We start from the raw sequence: 17,013 nt of genomic DNA, 5'->3' as shown, positions 1-17,013 counted from the left end.
TCTTGTGGGGGTGTCGTTTTAGGCGGCGTGGTGTGCTTGGTTTGTTTGTAATATTGAAATAGGGAGGGGGTTTTTGCTGCGGCCTCAAGGAAAAATCTGACCTTGGGTTTATGAATCACCCACTGAAAATTGCTGATTTATGGCTTCCTAGGGCTGACAGGATGACACTGTTTTTGTAGGGATCCTTTCATTTTTCCAAGAGAAATTGTGGATTGCCCATCCCTGGCAGTGTCCCAGGCCAGGTTGGACACTGGGGCTGGAGCAGCCTGGGACAGTGGGAGGTGTCCCTGCCATGGCAGGGGTGGCACTGGGTGGGCTTTGAGGTCCTTCCCAACCCAAACCAGTCTGGGATTTAGTGATTCCATGAGCCGTGCCTTACATTGTACCCCCTCCAAAACAGAATCAAATGGAATTACCATCCCAGGACTTTCTGCTTCTACGTCCCAGGGATTTCTACATCCTCGGTGCTTTGGGGCAGTTTTCCAGACAGTGTCCTGTGAGAGCTCAGGAGCTGTGCTGTGCTTTTGGCAGGGGCCTTGACCCTTCATCTTGTGAGGTGTGAAGAAAGTTCTTAAAAGCACTGAATGGTTTGGCTTGGAAGGGACCTTAAATCTCCTCTTTCCATCCCCTTGCCCCGAGCACCGACACCGTTCATGGGATCCGGTTACTCTGCATTTTGTTCTGGGCTATCAATAACAGCTTTGGAGCCAAACTCTGCTCTGTGTCACACCGAGGAAAGGCAAGGCAAGGCAAGGCAAGGCAAGGTTCCTGTTGCTGGCAGGTGTTTGTTTGTCCCCCTTCCCCTGGCAGCTCCTCCTGGGCAGGGATGGCTCCGGCTCCGGGCGGATCCACCTGGGTGTGGGGTTGCGAGGATGGGGAAGGGTCTGCAGGGGCCATCCAAGGAGAGGCTGAGGGGATTTGGATTGTTCAAAATCCAGAGATTTTCAGCTGGAGAAAAGGAGACTGAGGGGAGACTCACTGGGATTGCAGTTCATCCCAAGGGACAGCTCTGATCTCTTCTCCTGGCACAGGGACAGCACCCAGGGAGCGGCTGGACCTGGCCCAGGGCAGATTTAGGTTGGATTTTAGGGGAAGATTCTTCCCTCAGCGGGGGCTGGCACTGCCCAGGCTCCCCAGGGAATGGGCACGGCCCCGAGGCTGCCAGAGCTCCAGGAGCCTTTGGACAGCGCTGCCAGGGATGCCCAGGCTGGGGTTGTGGGGGTCTGGGCAGGGCCAGGGCTGGGATTGATGATCCTAGTGGGTTTATTCCCACTCAGGACATCCCGTCATTCTATGCCCCCTCTTGTGCATCCCTCTCTTGGACACCCACAGTTCCCTGAGCCGCAGGGATGCATTTTTAGGCAATTCCCGGTTGGGAACAAGCAGGAGCCGTTCCCAGAGCGCTGTGAGGGCTCGGGAAAGCCCTAGCTCGGGGTTTTGGGGGGGTTCATGGGGAGTTTTGGGGGGTTCATGGGGAGTTTTGGGGGGTTCAGGGGGGTCCGGAGCCTCCGCGGGACCGGCGCTGCCCGGAGCGCCAGCGCCACCCAGCGGCCACAGCGCGTAACTGCACCCGCGGGCACAGCTGGGACCGCGAACATCTGGGAAAACATCTGGGAAAACAGCTGGAAAACCAACCGGGAAACCAGCCGGGAAACCAGCGCGAGCACCCCGCCAAGGGGACACCCGCTCTCGGTAGTTTTTTTGTTTTTTTTTTTTTTTCACCCCGTCCCTCCCCTCAGAGCGCGCTTGGTTAAATCGTTAAAGGTTGCGCAACGTCTGCACGGGTTAATTACAGCTGTTAATTACAGCTGCTGAGCGCCCGGAGAGCGCCGCGATTTCGGGGCAATAAAACAAGACGAGGCACGAAAGATGGTTCAATAGTCGCTGCTTAATGGGGTGTTAGGCGGGAGGGAAGGGGACGGGAGAGCTCGTGACTGCGCAGAGAGGTGTGAATTATTGCACCATAATTCTGGCCCTGCAGGGGTTGGGTGCAATTAATAACTGTTTTCATGTTTGAAATGCGTTTTCTCACACCATAAAAAGCAGAAATGGAAAGTAATCGCTAATGGGAGAAGCGCTGGGAGGACTGGGCACCAACTTCCCTGTGTTTTGTGTTGTTTTGAGCTGCTTTTCAACAATTTGGCGGATCCTGTTTGGCTTGAAAACTGTGCGGACCCAAAACTCTTTAGGTTGTATGTGTTGAAGTAGCTCTGCCTGGAAATGTCTACACAGATATTCCAAGTTGGGAAGCAACTCCCATTTATTTGCAGCAGATTTTCACCAGATTAACTTCAACCTCTTCAGTTCCCCATGCCAAGCTACCAGCTCCTGAGCCCTCTTTATTTGGAAAGCAGGAAAGACTTTGTTGCTTTTTTTTTTATGGGTTCAATTCCAACCCATTCCAGTTTAATTTTGGGAAACCTGAACGCTGAAGGAAAGCAGATATCCTCGAAATAAAATATTGTTTGAGGCCCTTGATCCAGCAGCTGGAAATGCAAATTTACTGGGATCTGGGTTTGCCTCTTGGTGCTGAAATTGGGCCATAAAAATGCAATTCCAGGGATGGTTTTCTCCACTTTTTATTAAAAAGAGCTGGGAGGGTGATGCCTGGGGTTATCAGCACAACCTGCTTTCATGTGTGTACATCTATAATTCACTATATTAACATCCCTCAGCAGAATGCAGCTCCTTAACCAGGCTGATGGCAAAAAGGGAATCTTTAAGAGCGAGTTCAGGGGTTGGGAATGCAGGTACCAAGACAGAAAATGGATTGGTTGTTTGAACCTTCACTTAAGAAAGACTTAATGGGATGAGGAGATTAATAAAGGGGGTCTCTGGGGCTGCTGGCATTGCTGTAGGGACCCCAGAGGTCAAGATAACAGGAAATGGATGGGGCGGGTCAGGTGCTTCCAGGATTTTTTTGGACGTTCTTACAGAGATTTCGGTTCATTATTTGATCTTTAGTCAACATGCGGCTTTTGTGCACTGATGTTTTTCCTTCTGGGGTGCATCGGGATGAGCATTCCCAGCAGGTCAGGGTTGACCCTGCCCCTGTGCCCAGCCCTGGGGGCACCTCTGGGTGCTGTGTCCAGCTCTGGCTCCTCAGCACAGCAGGGACAGGAGCTCCTGGAGCTGAGCAAGGGCCTGGAGCATCTCCGTGCTCAGGAGAGGCTGAGGGAGATGGGGCTGCTCAGCCTGGAGAGGAGCCCCAGTGAGAGGGGCCTCAGCCCTGGCTGTCCCTGGCTGTCCCTGGCTGTCCCTGTGTGCCCCAGGAGCAGGGAGGTCATTCTGCCCCTGTACCTGGCACAGGTGAGGGCACACCTCGAGTGCTGTGTCCAGCTCTGGCCCCTCCGTTTGGGAAGGTCATGGAGGGGCTGGCACACATCCAGAGGAGGCAACAAGGCTGGAGAGGGGCTGGGAGCACAAACCCTGTGAGGAACCACTGAGGGAGCTGGGGGTGCTCAGCCTGGAGAAAAGGAGACTCAGGGGTGACCTCAGCGCTCTCCAGAGCTCCTGAAAGGTGGCTGTGGCCAGCTGGGGCTGGGCTCTTTCTCCAGGCAGCACTGACAGAGCCAGAGCACACAGCCTCGAGCTGCACCAAGGGAAATACAGGCTGGAGATCAGGAAAAGGTTTTCACAGAAAGGGTGATAAAGTTCTGGAGTGGCTGCCCGGGGAGGTGGTGCAGTCACCATCCCTGGGTGTGTTTAACAAAGCCTGGATGTGGCACTGGGGGCCAGGGTTGAGTTGAGGTGCTGGGGCTGGGTTGGACTCGATGGTCATGGAGGTCTCTTCCAACCCAGTGATTCTGGGATTCTGTGAGCTCTGTCTGTCCCTGTCTGTCTGTCCCTGTCTGCCCCTGTGTGCAGGAGGGCAGAGCAGGGCCCCAGAGCCACGGGCAGGGGCTGAGCCCAGCAATTCCCCTGCCCAGGAGGCACAACTTCTGCCCTGGGCAGGGACCGAGCTGGAACAGAGCTCTGAGAGGGGCTGCAGTCTCCTCCCTGGGATATTCCAGGATATCCACAATCCCATGGCCTGGGCTCCGGGGACCCCCTGGGCTCCCTCCAACCTCACCCATCCCAGGGTGCTCATTTCAGGGGCACTAAAAGAAAGAATCCAGATTTAAACCCACTCGTCTCTCAGGGTTCCATAAATCTGTGACAAGATCCTGCTTCCTCCATCTTGTCATGCATCTTCTTACTGGTGTCCATGGGATTCTGGGATTGTGGAATTCTGGGATTCTGGGGTTCTGGGATTCTGGAATTCTGGGATTGTGCAATTCTGGGATTCTGGTGTCCTGGGATTCTGGGATTTCAGGTTTGTGCAATTCTGGGATTCCAGGATTCTGGGATTCCAGGATTCCAAGATTCCGGGATTCTGAGATTCCAGGATTCTGAGATTCCAGGATTCTGGTGTTCTGGGATTCTGGGATTCCAGGATTCCAGGATCCTGTGATTCCGGGATTCTGGAATTCTGAGATTCCATGATTCTGGAATTCTGGAGTTCTGGGATTCTGGTGTTCTGGAATTCTGAAATTCCAGGATTCTGGAATTCCAGGATTCCATTATTCTGGGATTCTGGAATTCTGAGATTCCAGGATTCTGAAATTCTGGGATTCTGAGATTCTGAGATTCCAGGATTACGGGATTCTGGGATTCTGGGATTCCAGGATTCTGGGATTCAGGGATTTTGGGGTTCCAGGATGCAGCTGAGCAGAGCCCTCGAAAAGGGGGTGACAGAGAGACCCATGGCAGAGCACAGCCAGGGCTCCCCGGGCAGGAGGACTGGACGAGGCACTTTCCATCCCCTGGATGGGATTCCCTCTTGGAATTCTGGTCCTGGGATTCCAGCACTCGGGAGAGGTCCTGAAATCCATGGATTGCCTGCTGAAATTCAGGAGCAGTGACTGAATTAACCAAAAGCTGCAGTGTCACCCCAGTCACTCTGGGGCTCACTCTGGGGATGCTTTGGGGTGTTCATTTTAATGCCACCCCTGGAGACTGGATTCCCTCCTGTCCCTCCCTGGGCCCTTTAATGAACTCTGACCAGAAATTAACAACCAGGTGATTCTGCAGTTCAGAACACGACAGGTTTTGTGCTCTTTTTGTTCCTCCTAAAGCCCATTTAACGTAGCTGGATGTTGCTTTTTTACCAACATCAGTCAACTGATTTTATTTTGAAGGAAGGCTGCCTGCAAAAAAAAAAAAATTAATAATGTCTGAATTTGAACTTGTTACTCAGCAGAAAAATCTAACTTCAATCTGCAACTTCACCAGTGGCTTTTGAGAAGCTGGGAGCTTTGGATAAATCCTACCTTGTAAACAGATGGAACAAACAAAATGTAAAACTCATCTCCTTAAAGAACAACAAAAAAAATATTTTCCAGATGGGCTTTCTGATGGGAGATCAAAGTCCTCATCTCAGACTTGGGAGATTTCCCTTCCTTGCTGGTATCAGTTTTATCTGCATGCAGATCATCCAGCATTTGGCTTTTTTCATCAAAGGCAATTGTCTTAAAGGAGCTGCAGGAGGATGCTCTTAAAGCTGAAGAAAATAGAAAAGATTTTACTAAAAATAGAAAAGATTTTACTTAAAGGAGCTGCAGGAGGATGCTCTTAAAGCTGAAGAAAATAGAAAAGATTTTACTAAAAATAGGGGGAAAAATTTGGGTGGGTAAAGGGGAGAGGAAACTGTTTGATTCCTTTGATTTATACAAAAATTAGATATTTCAAAATCCCAACTTCACCTGCAAAATTAAACAAGCAGGAAAGAGTTGAGGCAACTGATTTGGATCTCTGTGGGCTTCTCTGACTCCAAACCTCATCCAAACTGGTCCTGTGGCCAGAAAAGAATCCCTTGGTGGTTTTATAGAGTTTTATAGAGTCTGCATCCCCCAGGAACTGCAGTGACAAGGGGGGAATGGCTCCCACTGCCAGAGGGCAGGGCTGGATGGGAGATTGGGAATTGGGAATTGTTCCCTGGCAGGGTGGGCAGGGGCTGGGATGGAATTCCCAGAGCAGCTGAGGCTGCCCCTGGATCCCTGGCAGTGCCCAAGGCCAGGATGGACACTGGGGCTGGAGCAGCCTGGGACAGTGGGAGGTGTCCCTGCCATGGCAGGGGTGGCACTGGGTGGGCTGTGAGGTCTCCTTAATGCCCTGCATGACAATTTTTGACTAAAAGAACAATGAACACACAGCCCCAAAGAGTGAGGAGGAGTTTTCCCCTTGGAAATTTTAATCTGGTTTTCCCTCTCTTCTTCTCTGGTGTTAGGGCATGGGTTGGACTTGATGATCTTAAAGGTCTCTTCCAACCTAGTGATTCTGTGTTTAATTTCATGTGTAATTTTTCCTGCCTGGTATTAATGGGAAACAGCAAAAAAGCTTCACCAGGGAAAAAAACAAACAAAAAAAAAAAAATTAAATAAAAGCAAATAATGCTATAGAAAGAAACTCACTTGAAGTCCTCCTGACAAGGGGGGGATTTACAGAACTGAAATTTAATTATCAGGGCACTTGCAGCCTCTGTTCCCGTGCTGGCTTGCCAGGTTCTGTCACTTGGGTGTGTTTGTGCTTGCAGACACCCGGCAGGTGCAGCCCTCGCCGCCCTGGTCCTACGACCAGTCCTACCAGTACCTGGGCTCCATCGCCACGCCCGCCGTGCACCCGGCCACGCCCATCTCACCTGGCCGGGCCGGCGGCATGACCTCGCTCACGGCCGAGCTCTCCAGCCGCCTCTCAGGTAAGGACACCGCCCCCGGGCCCTGCGTGACCAAGGGACACTGCCCCGCTGGCAAACTGCCGGCAGTGTCCCCATCGCTGCGTCCTCCATGCCAAAGGGACACTTCCCTGGTGACAAACTGGTCACCCTGCTGCCCCTAAGCCAAGGGGACCTTCCCTGGTGACAAACTGGTGGCCCTGTCTCCACCCCTGGGTCCTCCATGCCAAAGGGATGCTCCTCCAGTGGCAAACTGGTGGTCCTGTCCCCATCCCTGCGTCCTCCATGCCAAAGGGACACTTCCCTGGTGACAAACTGGTCACCCTGCTGCCCCTAAGCCAAGGGGACCTTCCCTGGTGACAAACTGGTGGCCCTGTCTCCACCCCTGGGTCCTCCATGCCAAAGGGATGCTCCTCCAGTGGCAAACTGGTGGTCCTGTCCCCAACCCTGCTGCCCCCATGCCAAAGGGACACTTCCCTGGTGACAAACTGCTGGCCCTGTCCCCAACCCTCCTGCCCCTAAGCCAAGGGGACCTTCCCCAGTGGCAAATTGGTGGCCCTGTCCCCACCCCTGGGTCCTCCATGCCTAAGGGACACTCCCTGGTGGCAAACTGCTGGCCCTGTCCCCGTCCCTGGATTCTCCATGCCAAGGGGAGCTTCTCTGGTGGAAAACTGGTGGCCTTGTTCGCACCCCTGGGCTCTCCATGCCAAAGGGACCTTCCCTGGTGACAAATTGGTGGCCCTGTCCCCATCCCTGCTACCCCCAAGCCAAGGGGACCTTCCCCAGCAGCAAACTGCTGGCCCTGTCCCCATCCCTGGGCTCTCCACGCCAAGGGGACACTCCCTGCTGGCAAACTGGTGACCCTGTCCCCATCCCTGGGCCTTCCATGACAAAGGGACACTTCCCTGGTGACAAACTGGTGGCCCAGGTGCTGCCCCGGCCCTTCTGGAGCATTCTGGGCAAAGCTCGTTCCAAGGTTTTGGGGGATTTGTGGGAAGAACAGAGAAATAGAGAATTTTGACAAATGAGCTGTGTTTGATAAACCAATCACAGACTGGGCTGGGAAAGATCTCAAAGGTCATCGAGTCCCAGCTGTGCCCCATGCGCACCTTGTCCCCAGCCCAGAGCACTGAGTGCCACCTCCAGCCCTTCCCTGGTCACCTCCATCCCCTCCCTGGGCCTCTCTTCCCAAGTCCTGACCACCCTTTCCAGGAGGAAATTCCCTCCGGTGTCCAGCCTGAATCCCAAACTGGTTTGGGGTGGGAGGAACCTTAAAGCCAATCCCATTCCCACCCCCACTTTCCACTAGCCCAGGTTGCTTCTGGGGCTGGGAGCCCAACAGAGCATTGCCAAAAAAAAAGAAGGAAAAGGAGGAAAAGCAGCACTTTGAAGGTGTAGGGAGAGATTAAAATGATTTAGATTGCCAAGAAATGGTTGGCATTCCAAGATATTCCAGCTCTGTTTCCTTCCCTCCTTCTAAATCCAGAGCAGAGCACAGCAGGGTTTGGCTGCAGGATGGTGGGGCTGGACATTTTAGATGTTGCACTGGATTTTCTTGTTTTCCACGTCCATCAAATCATCCTGCAGATTTTCAGAAGCCACCAGAAAAATGAGAGTGAAAGCCACCCCGATTCCACCCAGTTTGACCTGCACATCTTGAACCAAGCTGTGTGTGCAGCAGCAGGAATTTTCTATGAACGAGTGACAGCCATATCATTCTAATTTGCATAGAGCCTTTGCAAAAATCCCTCCTTTAACTCCACATCTTGCTCTCGTTTGAAGGCTCAGGGTTTCTTCTGAGATCAGAGGGAACCTCTTGAACGTGCTCCAGCCTGCTCTGTTGTTGTCATGTAGAGCTTGCTTTGGAAGCCTCACACCAAATCTAAATTATTTCTTAGGCCTGGGTGATAAGTGCATTGTAGAGAGGACTGAAAACACAGGGAACTTTTCAGAAAGATCCATTTCTTCTTTAAAAAAAAAAGTCTGTAAAATTTCTCATTCTTTATTTACACGGAATTAAAAATCAAAAATTCAAAACATTAGAATTCCCCTTTGTTTTCTACCAGGACCCCCAGGTCCTTCTCCCCAGAGCTGCTTTTTCTGTCCATGGCCACAGGGATTTTCCTTGGAGCTGGCAGAGTTTCTCCATGCCTTGTGAAGGAACCTAGAAAGGTTTTGTTCCCACGTCAGTATCCTTCTTTTCCTCTTCTAATTCCTTACATTAGATGTCATTCAGCATTCCTGGGAAAATCCATCACAACCTTTTCTGTCACTCACACTTGAAAAAAAATTTTCTCCTTGGCAGAACAAAGAGCAAATTTGAGGAGGATTTTAGGCCTTCCCAACTTAAGACCTGGTGTCTCCAAGGAAAAAACAACAATGTGGGATATATTTGAAGCATCTTGACGTTAAATGTCATTACTCTGCTTTTTGCCAGGGCAGAACGAACCCTCCTCTGATTAACGATGTATCCAGGCAGTTTTAGGAAGTTTCTCAGGAATGAGGTGTGGAAGTAACATTTAAAATCTGGTTGATGCCACCTTAGCCTTGCCTCCTCCAAATCTCCTGTTGCTCCATCCCATCGTGTGTTTTCCCATGTTAAACCTATAGGTGACGGGGTTTAGGGGAATGAAATGTGTTCCTGTTAATTTTCCATTAAATAAAGATGGATAGCAAATTCTGAAGGAGGCAAACAGCAAGTTCAGAGCTCTTCTAAGAAATAAAGAGGAGCTCCTCAAGGTGGGCTGATGTGTCCTGATGAGTTTTCAGAGCTTGGCTCTGGAGGGTGTCTGCTCCAAGAATCCCAGACTCAGTCTGCTCCAGCTTGGAATCTGGGGAGAGCCAAGAGCTTTGTTTTGCCTCTGCTCCTCCTCAGGAGTATTTCCTTCAGCACACGGCTCCTCTGCTGCAGACTCCACGCCTTGGCTGCCAGGAGAAGTTGTCTTTCTTCTGGAAAGATTTTTTTTTTTCCGTAATTATTGTTGTTATCTTAACCAGACAGAGCTGCCAGCTCTGGGGATGAGACCTTCCATTAACCTGAGTCACGAGGAGGATCCTTCCTCAAGAGGATCTGCTCCTCTTGTTTAATCCAGGCAGGGAAAGAGAGGATGGGACCAGAGGTAACTCCATGGATGTCAGACAAAGCAGAGCAGGATTTGACTCTCCTGTGGAACATCTCAGAGTCAGAGGACATGGGCTGGGCCAGGGCAGGCTCAGCTTGGACAGCAGCAGGAATTTCCCCATGGAAAGGGTGCTCAGGCCTTGGCAGGGGCTGCCCAGGGAGATTTGGAGTGCCCATCCCTGCAGGTGTCCAAGGAAGGCCTGGATGTGGCACTCCGGGTGACAAGCTGGGCACGGAGCAAGCCGGGCCTTGATGATCTCAGAGGCTCCTCCTGACTCAATTAATTCTGAGGATCCCCTAACATTCCTCTGCCTCCCTTCCCTTCCCTTACCCCAGGAGCGTCCGACCTGACGGCGTTCAGCGACCCCCGGGTGGGGATTGACCGCTCCTTCCCGGCGCTGCCGTCCATCTCCGACCCTCGCATGCACTACCCGGGAGCCTTCACCTACACACCCACGCCCGTCAGCTCCGGCATCGGCATCGGCATGTCGGCCATGTCCACGGCCACCAGATACCACACGTACCTCCCACCGCCCTACCCCGGCTCCTCCCAGGCTCAGGGCAGCCCCTTCCAGACCAGCTCCCCCTCCTACCACCTGTACTACGGCACCTCGGCCGGCTCCTACCAGTTCTCCATGATCTCCGGCGGGGACCGCTCGCCGCCGCGCATCCACCCGCCCTGCACCAACGCCTCCACGGGCTCCACGCTGCTCAACCCCAACCTGCCCAACCAAAGCGACGTGGTGGAGGCCGAAGGGAGCCACAGCAACTCGCCCACCAACATGGCCAGCACAGCAAGGCTGGAGGAGGCCGTGTGGAGGCCGTACTGAGGAGGTCGGGAGGAGCTTCGAGGGTCAGGACTAACGGACTTCCCATTTCCCAGCACCCGGAGGGATCCCAGAAACTTCCCTGCGGGCCCTGCTGCGCTCATCTGCGAGTTTCAGGAGCAAACCCTTCCGAAGTCGGCGCTCCCAGGGGTGGTGGCTCTCGTTGCCAGGCCCTGGTGGAGCCGCATTGCTCCAGCAAAGAATTCCCGGCAGGAGAATGAGCTTCTGGGAAGGAGGACGGCCCAGCTGGTGGTGCAGAGGTAGCGAGGGTGGGTAGAAGGGTATCCAGCCTGATTCCAGGCCTGTGGCTTCCCAACGTGCCTGGGCTTGAAGGTCTCCACAGCCCTAAAAGAGAGTTTCGGTTCGCTTCTATTTTTAAGACTTAAAACCTTAAAAAAAACAAAAAAAAAACCAAAAAAACCAAACAAAACTAAATCTTAGCGAGTTTACTGCATCTTAGGGACATCTTAAGTGTAAGGAAGTATAGGAAGATTCCCAGAGGGAAACTGTGAATGCTTCTGTTTTAGCAATGCTGTGAATGAGAGGTTTTATATGTTGGACTTCATTCTTTCTTTTCTTTTTTTTTTTGTTTTTTGTTTATATATTCCAAAGAATATGGAATTTTTTATTACTGGGTGGGTTTTTTTTTGTTTTGTTTTGGGTTTAGGTTTTTTGGTGTTTTTTGGTTTTGTTTTTTTTTTAGGATGCAGCTCATCCTGCTTTGCATCTAATTTGTTTTATTTCTCTTGGCACCTTATAAATTGCAAAAAAAAAAGATTTTGCTCTTTTTTGTTTTAATCATGCTTGCTTCTTTCTTGCTTTGTCAACTGAAAGAATCAGCCCCTTTTTCAATGAGTTAATTTAACTTTTTATCTCTTGGACTTTTTTTTTAACACAACGGCTACAGCCTTGGGTCATTTTCAACTACTGTATTTCTTTGATGAGTTCATTGATATTTATGCCTGATATTTAGACTTTTCTTATTTGTTGATACTATTATTATTTAAATATGCCTATATTAAAAAAAATCAGCAATTGCCTTTTTTTGGTAGCAGCCAAAGTCAAATTTCTCACATTGAAAAAGGCTGGAATAATGATGGGCAAAAGTGACCTCTTCATTCCCTAAAAGTATTGTTTACAATTATTCTCTCTCTCATTTTACTTGGCTTAGATCCCCAAAGGCATTGAGGTGCCCAGTTCCTGCTGGAAGGCACCAAAATCCCTGGGAATTTCTGTACCTTTCCAGGTGGTGGAGTCATCTCTCCCGCCTCCTACTTGGTCACCAGTGGTGACCCTCAGGATCAGGAATCAGGATGTAGATACTTCCTAAGGCAAATTCAATATTACCTAATTAAATACCTGCCCACTGGAGGGACAGGACACAGGGAATGGCTTCCCACTGCCAGAGGCCAGGACTGGATGGAAATTGGGAAGGAATTGTTCCCTGGGAGGGTGGGGAGGCCCTTCCCAAAGAAGCTGTGGCTGCCCCTGGATCCCTGGAATTGTTCAAGTCCAGACTGGAGCACCCTGGGATGGTGGAAGGTGTCCTTGCCCATGGCAGTTTTGGTAGATTATCTTTAAGATCCCTCCCAAACCAAACCATTCCCTGGTTCTGTGATTCCCATGGCAAGGGGGAAGTCCTGGCTCTGATGGAATCTGGGTGAGATTTGCTCCCAGGATTTCTGTGCGGCACAAAAGGCACATTCCAGTCTGCTGGCAAACACATCCCTTCCCGGACAGGGCTGTTCTGGAAAGCTCCAGAAAAACCAGGGCCTGGACAACCCCTCCATTTGCATCTTCTGGGAGAAGAGGAAGGGTATTTAAAGTTGGTGTAGCCAGTGTTGTGCCCTGTAGTAAATCTGCAAGGGTTTTACTACGAGCAGGTTCAGCACGGAGCCGTCACCACTGCCCGTCGTCCCAGCACAAACGTATCAGATGTCACTGTAACGTTTTTGGCACTATTTTATTGAGGGTTTGCTCTGAAAGCAGCTCTTGTACTACTCCTTTACTCCAAACTGCTGATGTTGACACGTGTGCGTCCCAAATGAGCTGATTATTATATAATTTACCTCTCAAGCCAGAGAAACAATTGCAGGTCAACTCAGAGAGTATTTGAAAGCAGGACTTCAGATCAGTGTTTGATGTTTTAAAAAAAGAATAAAAAAGTTAAAAGGATTCAAATTAAAAAGATCCTTGGCTGCAGGCAGCAAAACAGCTGGACTTATTTAAAACCATTTGTTTTTCAAGTTTTCTCTTTTTTTTTAATATATATATATATATATATATATATATATATATATATATATATGATTTTGCTTCTTTGTTTGAGTTGGATGCAGTAGCACTTTGGTATTGAAAAGAATCGAAGAATTTCCATTGTCAATAAGGTCATTTTTGTGCAGAAAATAGGGAGTGTTTCAAGAGATCTCAGCAAAAGCCCAGAATGTTTCTGTTAAAACACATGGCCTTGTGCTTTTCTTGTAATGGAATATCCTTTATATTTCCAGAGTTTGTTCTGAAAAAAAAAAGACAGAAAACATCCAAATTCTATCAGGAATACATTTTGAAAGTCTGGAGACCCTGCTGAATACAGAGACCCCCCTGGTTGTACCATTTCCATAGCTGGACTCTCACCTCTTCAGTACCCTAAAAAAAAAGTCCCACATCACTGAGCAGTAGCTCTGTTGCAGAATCCATTGGGCACATTCCGTGCAACTCAAACCCTAATTTATTACAGCTCTCAATTAAAATCATAATTGCTTACAGCTCTCACATCTGCCTTGTGACTGGACCACCAAAGTGCACAGAGCTGGGAGTGGAAACACGGCAGGGAGGGAGAGGAGAGGAGCTTGGAGGAGCCAGGAAGGGCCAGGTGACCTGGAGAGGGAATATTAACAAAAGCATGGAGTGATAGGGAAAGGGGGATGGTAGCAAGATGAAGGAGGGCAGGGTTAGATGGGATATTTGGGATAAATTCATCCCTGTGAAATTTGTGAGGCTCTGGCACAGGGTGCCCAGAGAGATTGTGGATTCCCCATCCCTGGCAGTGCCCAAGGCCAGGTTGGACACTGGGGCTTGGAGCAGCCTGGGACAGTGGAAGGTGTCCCTGCCATGGCAGGGTGGCACTGTGTGAGTTTAAGGTCCCTTTCCAACCCAAACCATTCCATTATTTGATGATTCCATGAGTTCAGCCCAGTGGCAGAAGTGGGGTTGGTGTGGTCACCAAGGCGAGCTCAGTGTGGTCACCAAGGTGAGGTCAATGTGGCCACCAAGGCGAGCTCAGTGTGGTCACCAAGGTGAGGTCAATGTGGCCACCAAGGCGAGCTCAGTGTGGTCACCAAGGTGAGGTCAATGTGGCCACCAACGTGAGCTCAATGTGGTCACCAGGGTGAGGTTGTTGTTGTCACCACATTGCCAGGTCTGTGGGACACCACAACTCCTTTCTGCCACAGCCCTTTCATCCCTCAGAATTGAAACCCACCCACTAAATCTAAAAAATCAGGGATTCACAGAACAAGGAGCTGCCAACTCTCAGACTCTAAATCAACATTTCTTATGTCTGTGCCTCTCCTTTGTCTCCACTCATGTTGAAGGTGAGGTTTAATTTGGCTCTCCCTGGTGTGAACAGGATGAGGAAATACAGAACTGGTCACCACCACATTCCCCTGTGTCCTTATTGACACCTTCCTGGAATTTCCCAGTGTTTCTCGTTTTTGTATTGCCAGCAACCAAATTTTGGAGTCCAACCTCCCTGGGTATGTCCAGCACTGCAAAGGAAAGGAAAAGCCAAGTTCATTATCCCTGGCAATTAATCTGTTTAATCACTGTGGGTTTCAGTGTATTCACTCATCAGAAACCACACTTTACTCAAATATTTGGTTTTGTAGCCATCACTAAGGATGGAACAGTTTTTCAAGGGTGTGAAAATGCTCTCACATATTTCCTCTTATATTTTAAGAGCACATAACAGGCAGAAAAAAAAAAAAGACATTTGGATAAAACATTTCCCCCACCCCCATCTCCAAATAAGAGTGCATTAATATATATTTTTATATGGATTTAATATATGTATATTTATATAGTTTTAACATCCTGGGAGCTGAATGGAATCAAAAAAATTGAATTCTCGTGCTTCTGCTCTGGAGCTGCAGTCAGCAGAGTGCTTTAGGTACCTCACCCTCCCAAAATTCATCTCCTGGCTGTCCTTCCTCTCAACTTGGGTGCTCCTTTCACAAGACACAGCTCCTTGGCCACATCAAACATCTTCAACATAAATTTTGCTGGCTCTGAGGACAAATATTTCCCTCTCCAACAACATTGAAACCCATTTAAAAGTTCCTGCTCGCTCCCAGGGCATTGCAGAGGAGCTTTAATGCAGGGAGAAGAGGATGCAGAGAGCACCCCTGCTGTGAAGGGTTTGATTTGCACAACGATGCCAAATTCTCCGCCGGGAAGGAGAGAAATCCTCTCCTCCAAACAGCCTTTGCCAAAACGTCCCAAATTTTCTTCGCTCTTGAAACATTCACTGCTGCTTCCTGGGTGACCTTTTCCATGGGTGTGTTTGAAATTCAGGGAGGAGTGGATCCGTTTTCTGTCCTCGGAGCAAAACTCTGCCTTGTTTTCCTGCCTTGTACCATTTTCCTGTTGGAATTTTGTTCACCTCGCTGGGTCAGTCCCAACCACTCGGCATTTTTCTCCTTGTCCTTCGAGGGTTGCATCCCCAGAGTTACTTGTATTTATGTCTGTAAATAGATTTCCAAAGCTTCCTAGCCAAAATATTTAGTGCTTGTAATTACTCTGCATTTTTCTCTTTTTTTTTCTGTGTTTTTAATGAACTTACCTTTGTGTTTGCTGAAATACTGTAGTGAGACTTATTTCTTTTCAAAATTAGTTATTTTTAGGCTTCAAGAGGAACTACATTTTATTCACTTTTGTAAACAGTTATAGCATGGTCTCTATCCAACATCCTTCACTTTTTTGTGGTGGGGGGAAACAAATGTGCAAAAAAAAAAAAAATCTGTGTGTTATTTGTGGTATTTTGGGTTGGACAATTCCAGTTCTTTTTAAAACCAAAATTTCAGTGTGAGTTGGTGAGGCTGAGGGGGGACACAGCCCCATCAGAGTGGCACCAAAGGGAATTTGTTCAGCATTTTCTGGCTATGTTTACAAAACTTTTTCCCTTTCACGCTGAACTTTTCCTGAAGGGGAAACCATCAGGTTGGGGATTTTTCTGGGGGGTTGATTACCAGGGATTTTTCTTCCTGGGGAGGGAGGGAGGGCAGGGGGTGGCTGCTGATTTTTGGAACCAGATAGGAAAAGAGAATAGAGTAGGTTGTTTTTTTTTTTTTCCCCCACTCCAGGAATCTCTAGATAGCACCCCGGGGTAAATTCCTGCTGTCCACAGGGATGGCTGTGTCCAGCACCACAGAAGAATTCATTACAACTACCCAGAGCAGCTGGACTGCTGCAGTAGTTCTAATGAACACCTTGCTTTCTTTTCTTTCTTTTTTTTTTTTTTTTCTTTCTTTCTTTCTTTGTACCACAGTTTCCTCTGTAAATTCAATATCATAATTAGTGTGAATGACAAATAAAATGTTTGACAAGTACGCACTTGGGCCTGGTGCATTTTTTTACCTGGGAGAAAAAAAAAAAAAAAATCTCAGGGGGAAAAGGAACCATCAGGAAGAGGGTGCTGTGCGTGTGTCACTCACAACATCAAAAATAGGTTTCCATACTTTCTGTTTTTCAATTATTTATTTCTTTTTTGTCAAAATGGTATTTTTCTTCTGTGGAGTAAGCTGGTGAAAAGCCTGAAATCCACAAGGACACCAAAGCAGCAGGGAAACTTTACAGTGAGGCTGCCCAGAGAGGTTGTGGATTCCCCATCCCTGGCAGTGCCCAAGGTCAGCTTAGACACTGGGGCTGGAGCAGCCTGGGACAGTGGGAGGTGTCCCTGCCATGGCAGGGGTGGCTCTGGATGGGCTTTGAGGCCGTTCCAACCCAAACCATTCCATGATTCCATGAAATGAGATTTTGCATGTACAGAAGTCCAATAATTGCATTTTATCCCTGGCTTCTCAATGAAATGTCAGCATTTCAGATTCATCTACCGCTCTTATTTTTCTTCATATTTTCCTTCTTGGATTGGATCCTTTTCACTACTGATGGTTTTAACCTTCCTTAAGGAGCACGAAAACAGATTTTAAGGTCATGTTACTTAAAAGATTTGTGTTTTTTTCCTCTTTAAATAAATAATGAAACAAAAGTGTTAATGAAACATCACTATGGGTGTACCAAGCTTTCAAATTGAGCAAAATATATTGAAAGCTCATTTTGAAAGACTCTGTATCCAA

The 17,013-nt window shown here is 48.9% G+C and overlaps 1 protein-coding gene across 3 annotated transcripts in view; it reads left to right on the top strand.

The window, feature by feature from the left end:
- Positions 1–16,266, top strand: part of RUNX1 (RUNX family transcription factor 1) — a 176,855-nt gene extending 160,589 nt beyond the window's left edge. For all 3 annotated transcript variants that reach the window (XM_068179488.1, XM_068179486.1, XM_068179487.1), the window contains 2 exons: positions 6,575–6,736; positions 10,170–16,266. In XM_068179488.1, coding sequence (XP_068035589.1) covers positions 6,575–6,736; positions 10,170–10,663 — 656 coding nt within the window. In that variant the 3' untranslated portion in view covers positions 10,664–16,266. The remainder of the gene's footprint in view (positions 1–6,574; positions 6,737–10,169) is intronic.
- Positions 16,267–17,013: the final 747 nt, after the last annotated feature.

The sequence above is a fragment of the Anomalospiza imberbis genome, chromosome 2 (assembly GCF_031753505.1).
Source record: "Anomalospiza imberbis isolate Cuckoo-Finch-1a 21T00152 chromosome 2, ASM3175350v1, whole genome shotgun sequence".
NCBI lineage: Eukaryota > Metazoa > Chordata > Aves > Passeriformes > Viduidae > Anomalospiza > Anomalospiza imberbis.
The sequence above is the reverse complement of the archived record's forward strand: the minus strand, read 5'-3'. Positions and strand labels throughout refer to the sequence as shown.